The following is an 11,065-nucleotide window of genomic DNA, read 5'->3' as shown; positions in this document are numbered from 1 at the left end:
AATTAAAATTTCTAACATGAAGCCAAACAACACTTTCCTTCTAATTACAATTAAGGGGATTTTTCATAAATATGGCTTTTTAGCCATTAATGTGCAAAAATATGGTAATTCAACTTTACTTACTTTGTATTGAAAAACTTAACTACAAAAAATCAGAATATGGGAAAAGTTATCCCACATTAAAAAATAAAACAAATAAGCCATTAAGGAGGGTAGTATTATAATTAAAGATGCACATACTACCATGCTGAAATTTTGACTCGATCAAAAACATCCCCAACCGAATTTTTTTTTTTTCAGCAAGAACACCCATCTCCGGCAACCACAAACTCGAAACTCCAGCCACCTCCAGCCACCTGAAACAACACCTTCCTACAGTCGGATCTGCTTCTCCAACGACGTCCATCTCCGGCGACGTCCTTCTCCATCACCGGCGACGTCCTCCATCTCCAGCGACGAACTTCTCCATCGTCCAAAGCATCCAAGAAAACCAGGTTTGTAAAAATCTTGCTCTGTCAAATACTATATTAATCTAATTTTATTCAACTTAATATCTATTAAATTCCTAATTCTTCTACAATATATAACTATTGATTTCATATTTTTCTCATACCTATTTTACAGATTATAATGGTAATCATGAAGTTCATTATGTCCATTTAAAAAAAAAACATAATAATTAACTTGAAATTTGAAAAAAATAATTAAACCTACTAATATGGTTATATTGATTGACCAAAAATATACAAAAAACAAGAACTATGATTATTTTAGATTCAGTTTTGTCTTTGCGATAAAAAAAACATTTCATATTGTTCTGAATTCTAATTGTCAAAAATTTCAATAACAACAAAGTAACCAGTTACCTTGAAAAACTGTCATATTTTCCAATTAAGTTTTCCAATGAAGTATGTAATTGCAGACTACAGTAACCAGTTACCTTCACCAGTTACACCCAATTAACTACTTAAAAATTTACAAAATATTACAGGTATGGAAAATACTACTTCTTTGGTTCAATTTGGAGGCAAGTGGAATGAAAAAAATGAGTACGAAGGGTACACAATGACTGGAATATTGATTCCACCAAATTGTTCTCTTGACAACTTGGTGAATTTGGTAAAACAGGAGATAAAGGAAACAAGAGCAAGCATTGAAGTTTATTATCAAGTAGCCAAAGGAACACCACCAATGAAGATTAAATCAGACAATTCAGTGTTGTTCTACTTGGAAATAAAGAAAAAAGTTGCAGAAAAAATAACAGACTTACCATTGTGTGTGAATATAGTTCAAGAATCAAGTGATGAAAATAATCTTCTTCAACTATCAAATCAGAAAGCTACAGCACAAGAAATGGAGGTGGGAACATTATTAATGCAAGCAAACAAAGCTTCCATCAATGAACATATGTTACTTGAAGAAGGAATGTCAAGCACAACAAATGAGGGAATCAATGTGGCATACATACCTCACCTTGATGAAGAAGTAGCTGATTTTATAAATGAAGACAATTCAAAAAGAAAAAAGAGATTGGAGGAAATTGAAATAGTAATATCTGATTACAGAGTGAACAAAATAGAGCAATGACAGATTTACAAGGACAAGAACACAATCAAATCAGCTCTTAGCTACCATGCAATGCTACATAACTTTCAGTTCAAAACCAAGAGAGTACCTGGTTACCTGCGCAGATGACACATGCAACTGGTTTGTGAGAGCTTCTAAATACAGAAATCAAGATTTATTCAAGGTACGAAAATGCATTCCAAATCATACTTGCTCTGTTGAAATTGTTATGGAGGATCATAGGCAAGCAAAAAGCATCATAATTGGGGAATTAATAAAGAATAAGTACAAGGCAGTCAAAAGAAATTATACTCCAAATGACATCATGAATGATGACTTTGGAGTAACAATGGGATACACAAAAGCATGGAGATCAAGAGAAAAAGCTTTGCTTCTAGTAAGAGGGAACCCTGATGATTCATATCAAAAGTTGCCAATGTATCTTCACATGTTGAAGCAAGCAAATCCAGGAACAGTAACACATCTACTCACAGACAATGAAGATAGATTCAAATAACTGTACATAGCTTTCTCCAACTCAATCAAAGGTTGGAGATACTTGAGGCCTATCATTGTTGTTGATGGAACTTTCTTAAAAAATGCACATGGCGGCACCCTATTTTCAGCATCAACATTAGATCCAAACAACAACATTTTTGTCTTGGCTTTTGGAATAGCAGACTCAGAAAATGATAACTCTTGGCTTTGGTTCTTCTCCAAACTGAGAGACACATATGGAGAACCCGAAGGTATGGTAGCTTCAATTTTATCATATGGTTTACATATAAAAAGTAAATGATTACCCAAAACCAATACACAAATACATGCTATTTCGTTTAGTAACTTATAAAAGTAACTGGTTACCTTCACAGGATTGGCTATTGTTTCCGACAGACACAAGAGCATAGAGAATGCAGTACATATAGTGTACCCAAATGCGTTCCATGGAGCTTGCATGTATCATTTGCTTAATAATTTGAAAAGCAAGTATGGAAACCATGGAGAAGAGCTACAAATGAATTTCATTGCAGCAGCAAAAGCATACACAAAAACTGAATGTGAACACTACATGAGAAGCCTTGATAGACTTGACAGACGCATTAGACCCTATTTAGAGAAAGCCAAATATGAAACTTGGGCAAGATCATACTCACCAACAAAAAGATACACCATGATGACATCCAACATCGCAGAATCGCTCAACGCTGCACTAAAAGCTGCAAGAAATCTCCCTATTGATATCTTGGTTGAATGTCTTAGAAGTTTGGTTCAAAAGTGGGTTTGGAACAATTCAAATAATGCAAATGGAACATTCACAAAAGTGTCTACAGCAACAGAAAATGAATTGAGACATGACATTGTTTCAAAAATGAAGTATGAGGTATGCAACTAAACTTATTCTTACTATTCTTTATTCTGTCAATATATGGTAACCAGTTACCCTGTGTAACAGCAAAAACAAAACAATAAACTAAACAGAGTGGGAACAGGATACATTCAATGTTAATTGTACATAAATGTTTATTATTTTATTTTAATTCATCACAAAACTATTTTCAGGTCTTGCCTTTCAACCCAATAGAATATCAAGTTCGTGATGAAAAGGGAACCAATTTCACAGTAAATATACACAATAGAACTTGTACATGCAATAGGTTTCAAGAAGATGAAATACCTTGTGGGCATGCAGTAGCTGTAATTGCAAAGAGAAACTTGGGAGTATATGATTACTGTGCAAAGTTTTACAAAACAGAAACTTTGAAAGCAATGTATGAAGAAAATGTTCATCCTTTTCCCCATAAAGATGAATGGAATCTCCCACAACACTTAGACATAGTGGTGCTACCTCCAAAGGCAACAATCCCTGCAGGAAGACCAAGAAAGAAAAGAATAAGATCAAGAGGAGAACCAAAAGTGATAATCACCTGTGGTAAATGTGGCCAACCAGGACATAATAGGAAGACTTGCAGGAATCCACCAATTGACAAGGCAAACAAGCAGAAAAAACAAAAGTCATAGCTTGATATATTACAGCAAAACAACCATATCATAGCTTCATTCATCAAATGATTGACTTTCATATTCATACATTGTTATTGAGTATTATAATAACTCTATTACCAATTCAAATAAATTGAATGATTACACAAAGCATATAAGATTCCCTTTATAATAAATTGTTGGTTTTTTGTTGATATCTGTCAAATATTTATGCAACCAATACCATGAAAACATGTTTTTTTAAATTAAACATAATATTCTGGGTAAGGTAACCAATTACCACTTTGTATATAACATGATGACCCAACTGGGTACCTGGTTATTATAACTCAATTGCTTTGTATAACACAGTTACTTTAAAAAAGTTGAATATTATTATATATAATTATTAAACATGAAATACAAAACAAAAAAAAAACAATAAAGTATGTACTTTGATCTAACATTTGCCACAAAAAAAAATATCAAAATCAACAAACACCAAAAGTAACCAATTGCTTTAAAAGTAGAATATGTATAAAATATAATTATTAAACATGAAATACAGTAAAAAACAAACAAGAGAAACTGGGTACTTTGCTCTAAAAATTATCACAAATAGCAAAAACATCAAGCACCAAAAGTACCCAGCTACACTTTTGTATATAAGACAAACACCAAACAAAGTACCTGGTTACCATTAAAATATCTTCGAAAAACTAAGTAAATATATACAAATAAATAACACAGAAAAGATCAAAAGATATATATAATATCCTTAAGTAACCAAGGTCTTACAATAGTACCAATTTAACATATACAAGTATCAAACTAACTATTGGTAATCATTTACAAAAGTCAAACATCCTTTTCCAAAAGATGATCTGATTTAGAGTATAGACAAAATAAAAAAAGTCTAATATCCTTTCATAAAGCTTCCTAAATAACCTATGCAGTAGTCTTAAGAGAACCTATGCAACAGTCTTCCTCCTCTTCTGCTTCCTATCCAAAAGCTTTTCAGAAAACTCATCGCTAGTCAAATATCCATCTTCTTGTTTCTTCTTCCCATGAAAATACAAGCTAACAACAATGTCTTGGCGAAGCAACTGAGCATCAATTTCTTTTGGCATCTCATTTTCCTTTCCAAGAATTAATTGCTCGGCAAAATACGTTGTAAAAATCCCACAGTCGCTGCAATATTACAAACACATAAAAAACTAAGAACATAAAAACAAAAAAAGAAACAAATAGGATAAGCAAACTTAAAAAAAAAAAACCCACCATTCAACTTGTTGAGGAACGCCTCTAGCAATACTCAATTGCAAAGCATCAGTCTCAACAACATCATAAGGACTAATATCAATATTATGTCACGACGATCATAAAAATCAATTTTCTCCAATAGAAGAGGAAGCATTACAGCAAATGCTTCAATTAAAGGTAAACTCAAATTTTCATGCCTCGCCCCCGACATAGAATCATAAACAATGAGCAACCTCCTCTTTATGTCAAAATGTAGCAAAAGCCAATGAGCAAGATCCTTAACATTAACAGGCATAAGTACATGATCAAGTAGATTCCAGTGACTGCTGCAAAATAATGAGTTGCCCCTCATAATCTTCAAAGCAACACAACTGTCATCAATGTACCACTGCCTGATTTCACAAATTTCTCATACATGAAAACAATATTTTGGGCAAAACAACTATCAGTAGTAGAGACCCTCCTCATCAAACCTTTGGACAACTTAACCTTTCTCCTCAAATAATACATCATGACATCAATATGCTGCATTTTAAAAAATAAATGCTTATAAGACCACTATGTAGAAACCTGTTACCACTTACAACAAAACATAATAAAAAAACATAGGGTAACCAGTTCCAATCAGCTGCACAACAAAAAATAAAAAGTTTGGGTAACAAGTTACCATCAGCTAAACATCAAAATTATACATTTGGGTAACCAGTTACACAAAGCATTGCAACACAAAAAGATGACAGTGGTAACTAGTTACCCCAGCTAAACTACTAGATTATACATTTAGGTAACCAATTACACATCATGGAAACACAAAAAAAGACTAAGGGAACTAGTTACCCCCATCAAAACACACAAATATAGAATTCAAGCACATCAAAATAATTTTTTTTTTTAAATGAGAAACATAACATAAAAAGAAAAGAAACTCACCGATGAATCAACAAACTGCCCAGGATGATACAAACGGTAGAACCAAGTCTTCTCGTCAATAAAAATGAAAGTGAAATCGATCGATGGCTCAACCTTGTTATCATCATATTTCTTATACCTACAAAACAAAAAAAATCAAACAGTATTTAGAAAATAAAACAAACAATTTCACACTAAAAAAAAAAAAAAATTGTACATACTTGTTATTGTGCTTCACTTTAGTTTCAATCCAACTATGAAACTCAGAAGCTTGTTCTTTAGTGTGATTCTGACCAAGATCATTAGAAAAAGGACATATATTATCCAATACAGTCTTCTTTCTTTTATGTTTACCTTCATCTTCAGAAGAACCAAACTTTGTCATGAAAGGAGACTTGACGACAGCACTTGGCTTCGCCTCTCTTTTCTTAGGAAAAATAGCCACAGGATCAGACAACCTTGAAGAATCATAGACAACAATTGACCAATTGCTCTTACCCTCCATATTACTACTATCTTTTGATGGTCTCTCAGTAGACTCATTTATCATCTTCCACATTTCATTTGACACATGAAATGTAGAAGTTGAAGGAGTCAAGCATAGCAATGAGGCTTCATTAGATTGACTCTGCAAAAACAAAAAGGAAAAAATTAAAATTTATAACAAATATAAAAAAAAAACTACTTCCTTAGACAAAATGTTATTAAAACAACATACCTTAACAAGAGTAACAAAATCTAAAGCAATCTTCACATAATGCTCCAAATCGACCCCTAACTTTTCACCAACTTAAACATCTTGGTACCCCCCCCACACACACACACAAACATTATCAACATAATCCTGTAGAAAAGCAATGAAATATTTAATCAAGATATACAACAAAATAATATAAGAAAAGACAATTACGCAATAAACTATTTACATGAGAAACATGGTCAAAGTCCTTTTAATTTTCAGAATCTAAATCTCCACCATCAGTTTTCACAGACACAGGACACTTAATGTCTACAAGCAAACCAATAGCTGTAGCAAAATCATCTTCAAAACTTTTCTTCAAACAACCAAGTTCACCAATAATCAACTTTTGCGATGCTTGAACTTCAGTCAGCTTAACATGTAACTCCTTTATTTGATCTTGGATCCCCTTGTTATATTGATCCTACATACAATTTAACAAGATAACAAAAAAATTAAAACATAATGACATATAAAAAGGGTTTAAAAAAAATAAAAAAGGAAAAAAAAAACAAACCTCCAAACGCTTCTTTGGAAGAAAGAGTCCAGGCCTCAACAAAGGCATCTCCGATAGGGGAATGTCATCACCTATAGGTGGTGGTGTTGGACAGAATACACTTTCAAATGATAAATTTTTCAATATACCCAATTTCTTTTCTTCCGCATTAGGAACGAAAATATTGACATCAAACTGCATTAAATTTAAAAAAATTGAATCAAATAAAAATAACATGAATAGCACAAAAAAGTTATAAAAATGAGAAGTAACCAGTTACTTACAAATATAACAGATATAAAAATAAAACACAAAACAAAGAGAGGAAAAAAACTACCTTCTCATCTATAAAAACTTTCTCAAGAACTTCTTGATAACTCACACTATCCTTGCTATGCCAATTCAATATCCTTGGAAATGAAGAACCAATCCTCCGACATAAAAACAATGAACAACTTGGAAGGGTCTCATAAATCCATATAAGGAATGCAAGAGGAAAACCAAAACACTTGTAACTTCAATTATCAAGAGACTCATCTGCTTTTCTAGGAATCTTCATATAAAGAGCATTCCTCTCCTTTAAAGCAGAGCGCATAGAACACCTAGTTCTTTGCCACAAAAGTTTGCGCAAACTTTTTCAACAAGGAAAGCTCACAATCAACCATACCAAAAAACTTATTGTCTACCCTTGTCTCATTCTGGGTCCCAAACAAAAAACTAGCCAAAAAGTGGACAATACCCAACTTCACAACAAGCTCATCCCCATAGCATTAAAATTGTCTGAATTAAAAAGGCTACTAACTTCATTTTTGCTAACTTTGTCATTTGCTTTAACACCAGGGAAAAATTATGTCCTAAGACCTTTTTTACCATCAGGAAACATACTTAAATCAACACTACCAGCACAGTCTAGCCCAGTAATTAATCCAAACTCACTAATAGAAGACCTCACTACCTTATCACCAAGCTTAAACCAAAACTCAAATCCCTCATCAAAACACTATGTACAAGCTGTGCTTGCCATGCAGTACTTGGAAAATCCAAAAAATGACCAAAAGGAGTCCTTCTAAACATAGCTTTCTGCTTCTCGGTGTAGACTTTTTTCAAATCAGCTATAACTTCTTGTTTATTCCATTGTTGAACCTTACTTCCAAACCGAAACTCTGGTTTGATCATATAATGCATAGCCTGAATAAACTATAACACAAATACCACAAAAATGAAAATTAAAATAAATAATTACTACAACATTAAAAAAACAATACACATCTAAGGAAACAAGTTACTTTAAAACGTAACTAGTTACATTACAACATATACAATTTAAAAAAAAATCAAAATGAAAACAGGAATCCTACAAGTAACTAGTTACCTTAAACATTAAACAACAATATACATCCTACAAGTAACCAGTTACCTTAAACATTAAACAACAATTAAAAATGAATACACTTGAAGGGTAACTAGTTACATCCTACAAGTAACCAGTTACCTATAAAATTACACAACAAATGAAAAAAGCATACAACCTATACAAACCAAAAACATATCAAATATAGAAACAAGAATAGTACAGAATCACAAATAAATGATCACTTAGAATCATTAAAAAACATACACTATAAAAAAGGAACAAAATATGTATCAAAGAAACCGGTTACCTTAAAATTTAAACAACATAATTAAAATATCAATAACCTCAATCTAACCAATTACCTATAACAGAAATAAATATAAATAAATCACAATAAACAAAAAAAAAAAAGATAGAAACCGGTTACTGGGCATATAAAAATTTGTTCACTATAAAATGACTAAACACCCAACTAAGAAAAAATACAAAATTGAACCAAGAAAATAAGAAAACTAAAATACCTGATTGTTTGTCTCATCGATAATCACAGGACCACAGGGCTTCAATCCTCCCCCAGGACTTCGAGGAGAACGTCGCAATTTTAATGAGGGTCCGCCATGATCATAGGGCTTAGAAGAGCCAGCATCACCTCCCTTTTGAACCATTTCTACACAAACAAAAAACACAAAATGCCATCAAGAATTAAAAAGTTTAGATAAATGATTGAGGAACAAATATAATATAGCCGAAAAAATGATTAACTTCTACATAGTAGAGGTAAAATACAAAACCAAAACCTACTGCAAAGTAACTTCTATTTACTAATAATAAAGATAATCATTACTTGTCATTAGAAACTATTTCAAACCCATGGGAGTTGACTAACATCAAAAGAAACTATTTCAAACAAAGCAATAGTTTCAAAGGTTAGAATATTCTTGCTTTGTTTGAAATAGTTTCTTTTGATGTTAGTCAACTCCCATGGGTTTGACCTCGTACTTACAAAGCAAGAATATTCTAACCTAGTTCCAAATATTTGATGAGATTTTGTTTTAGAAAAATAAAAGATAAGTAATAAAAATATTAATGATAAAAATGGTTTTCAAATGAGATATGTAAAATAAGATTATTAAGATGTTAGAATCCACAAAATGCAAGTTCAATAGTATTTATAAGTATATTGATTCCCAAGTTTTGATATAGTTGAAATAAATCACACTATATATTTTTTCAAAATATATTTTCTATTCAAGCACAAGTTACTCTTTCAAAAATGTAGGATTTTTCTTCACTTATATAAGATATAATTTCTAAGCATTAGTTGTGTTACAACCTAATGAAACTACAAAAAATCAAAGAGAATATGTTTAGGCAAAATATGATACTTATGCTCTAAGAATTAGATGTGAACAATTTAATGAAAAACATTTAAACAAAGAATATCATATTTTTGCATAATGAAGAACTAAGTGTAATATGCTTTAACAATCAACACTAGATGAAAAATGCATATCTTTGATAGAAAAATCCATAAACAATGTTGTACAAATGGGAAATCAACATACAAAAAAAAAATACTATCTAGTTACATTCTGCTTCATCATCATCTTAATAACCTTTGAAAAAGATTAGAAGCTCATAACTAGATTGAAATAAAAATTACAAAATAACATACTTGACATGCTCTTCAAAAGATGAAAATGGTAGAGATAAAATAGTGAAAAGAAGAGAGAAAAATATGTGTAGAAGATGTTGAAAAGATGAAGAAGAGCTCCCCAAATGGTCTTACAAGACTCTATTTATAGGAAAAATATGGAGATTAAATTAATCAAATTAAAATAAATAAATTGATTAATTTAATTGTGTTGGGAAGTGGTAGGATAAATAGAGTAAGTGTAAGAGTATTGGAAAGATGAAATGTTTGGTTGGGTAAAATATTAGTGAAAAGCTAGGGTAAAAAAATGAATTAGGAATGTTTATTTAGGTAAGAAAAATAGGGAAGAGTGAATTGATATTTGAGTGAAAAATATTGGGAAGGAAAAATATGATTTTTGGCATTTTGGTGGCTGTGTTGGCAGCTTGGTTGACTTGGTGTTGGGCCTGGTTGGGCTGAAATGGGCTTGGGGCTGCTTTGTGTTGAAGAGCCAGGCGGCTGGAAGAAGCTTTGGCCGAAATGGGGCTGCTGGCTGGCAGCTGTTGTGGGCTGTGTGATTGGGCCGGAATGCTGGAGATGAGAGCCGAAGGAAGGGGCAGCTTGGAGAGGCAGGCGGGGCGTGTGGTGATGTGCTGAAGGAAAACAGGCCTTGGCAGGTGGAAGGGAGCTGGCGTGGAGCAATTGGTTGCATTAGGCGGTTGGGCCTGGGAGGTTGTGAGAGGCACGGGCCCAGCTGAAGGAAATGGCTGGTGTAGGGGGCCGGGCCTGGAGGTGGTGGGCTGAAGTGGCAGGCGTGGGCCTGGCTTGGGCCTGGAGAAAAATGTCACTTTCCTTGCTTTCCCTTTACAGAAATGCCATTTTTTTCACCATTCTTCTTGCTTTTCAAGAGCAAATAACATACAAAAAATTCCCTATAAAACAAACATAAATTAAATTAAAACTAAATATTTTCAATAATGAAATATAAACAAAAGTTCAATGAAAATATTAATTAAAATTTAATTTACTTAAACATTTAAGCTCAAAATTGCATCTTTTTACTCCTAACTTAACAATATTAATTTTAAATAATTAAGCCATAACATTTTACAATAATATAACAAT

The 11,065-nt window shown here is 32.4% G+C and overlaps 1 protein-coding gene across 1 annotated transcript; it reads left to right on the top strand.

Moving 5' to 3' along the window:
* The first annotated feature begins 1,633 nt into the window (after positions 1–1,633).
* On the top strand, positions 1,634–3,585 carry LOC133823830 (uncharacterized). Its single transcript, XM_062256678.1, has 4 exons — positions 1,634–2,004; positions 2,122–2,315; positions 2,439–2,947; positions 3,127–3,585. The coding sequence occupies exons 1-4, from the start codon at positions 1,634–1,636 to the stop codon at positions 3,583–3,585; spliced, it is 1,533 nt and encodes a 510-aa protein (XP_062112662.1).
* The last annotated feature ends 7,480 nt before the right edge of the window (positions 3,586–11,065 follow it).

The sequence above is a fragment of the Humulus lupulus genome, chromosome 3 (assembly GCF_963169125.1).
Source record: "Humulus lupulus chromosome 3, drHumLupu1.1, whole genome shotgun sequence".
NCBI lineage: Eukaryota > Viridiplantae > Streptophyta > Magnoliopsida > Rosales > Cannabaceae > Humulus > Humulus lupulus.
This window is presented reverse-complemented; position numbering and strand designations above follow the sequence as displayed.

What these genes read in the sequence shown, in the direction of transcription:
- LOC133823830 (XM_062256678.1), top strand. Translation starts at nt 1,634, where the DNA reads ATGCAATGCTACATAACTTTCAGTTCAAAACCAAGAGAGTACCTGGTT. An exon ending in TCATATCAAAAGTTGCCAAT is followed by an intron (nt 2,005 to 2,121) that starts GTATCTTCACAT and finishes CAAAGGTTGGAG; the next exon opens with ATACTTGAGGCCTATCATTG. An exon ending in TTTCAAAAATGAAGTATGAG is followed by an intron (nt 2,948 to 3,126) that starts GTATGCAACTAA and finishes AACTATTTTCAG; the next exon opens with GTCTTGCCTTTCAACCCAAT.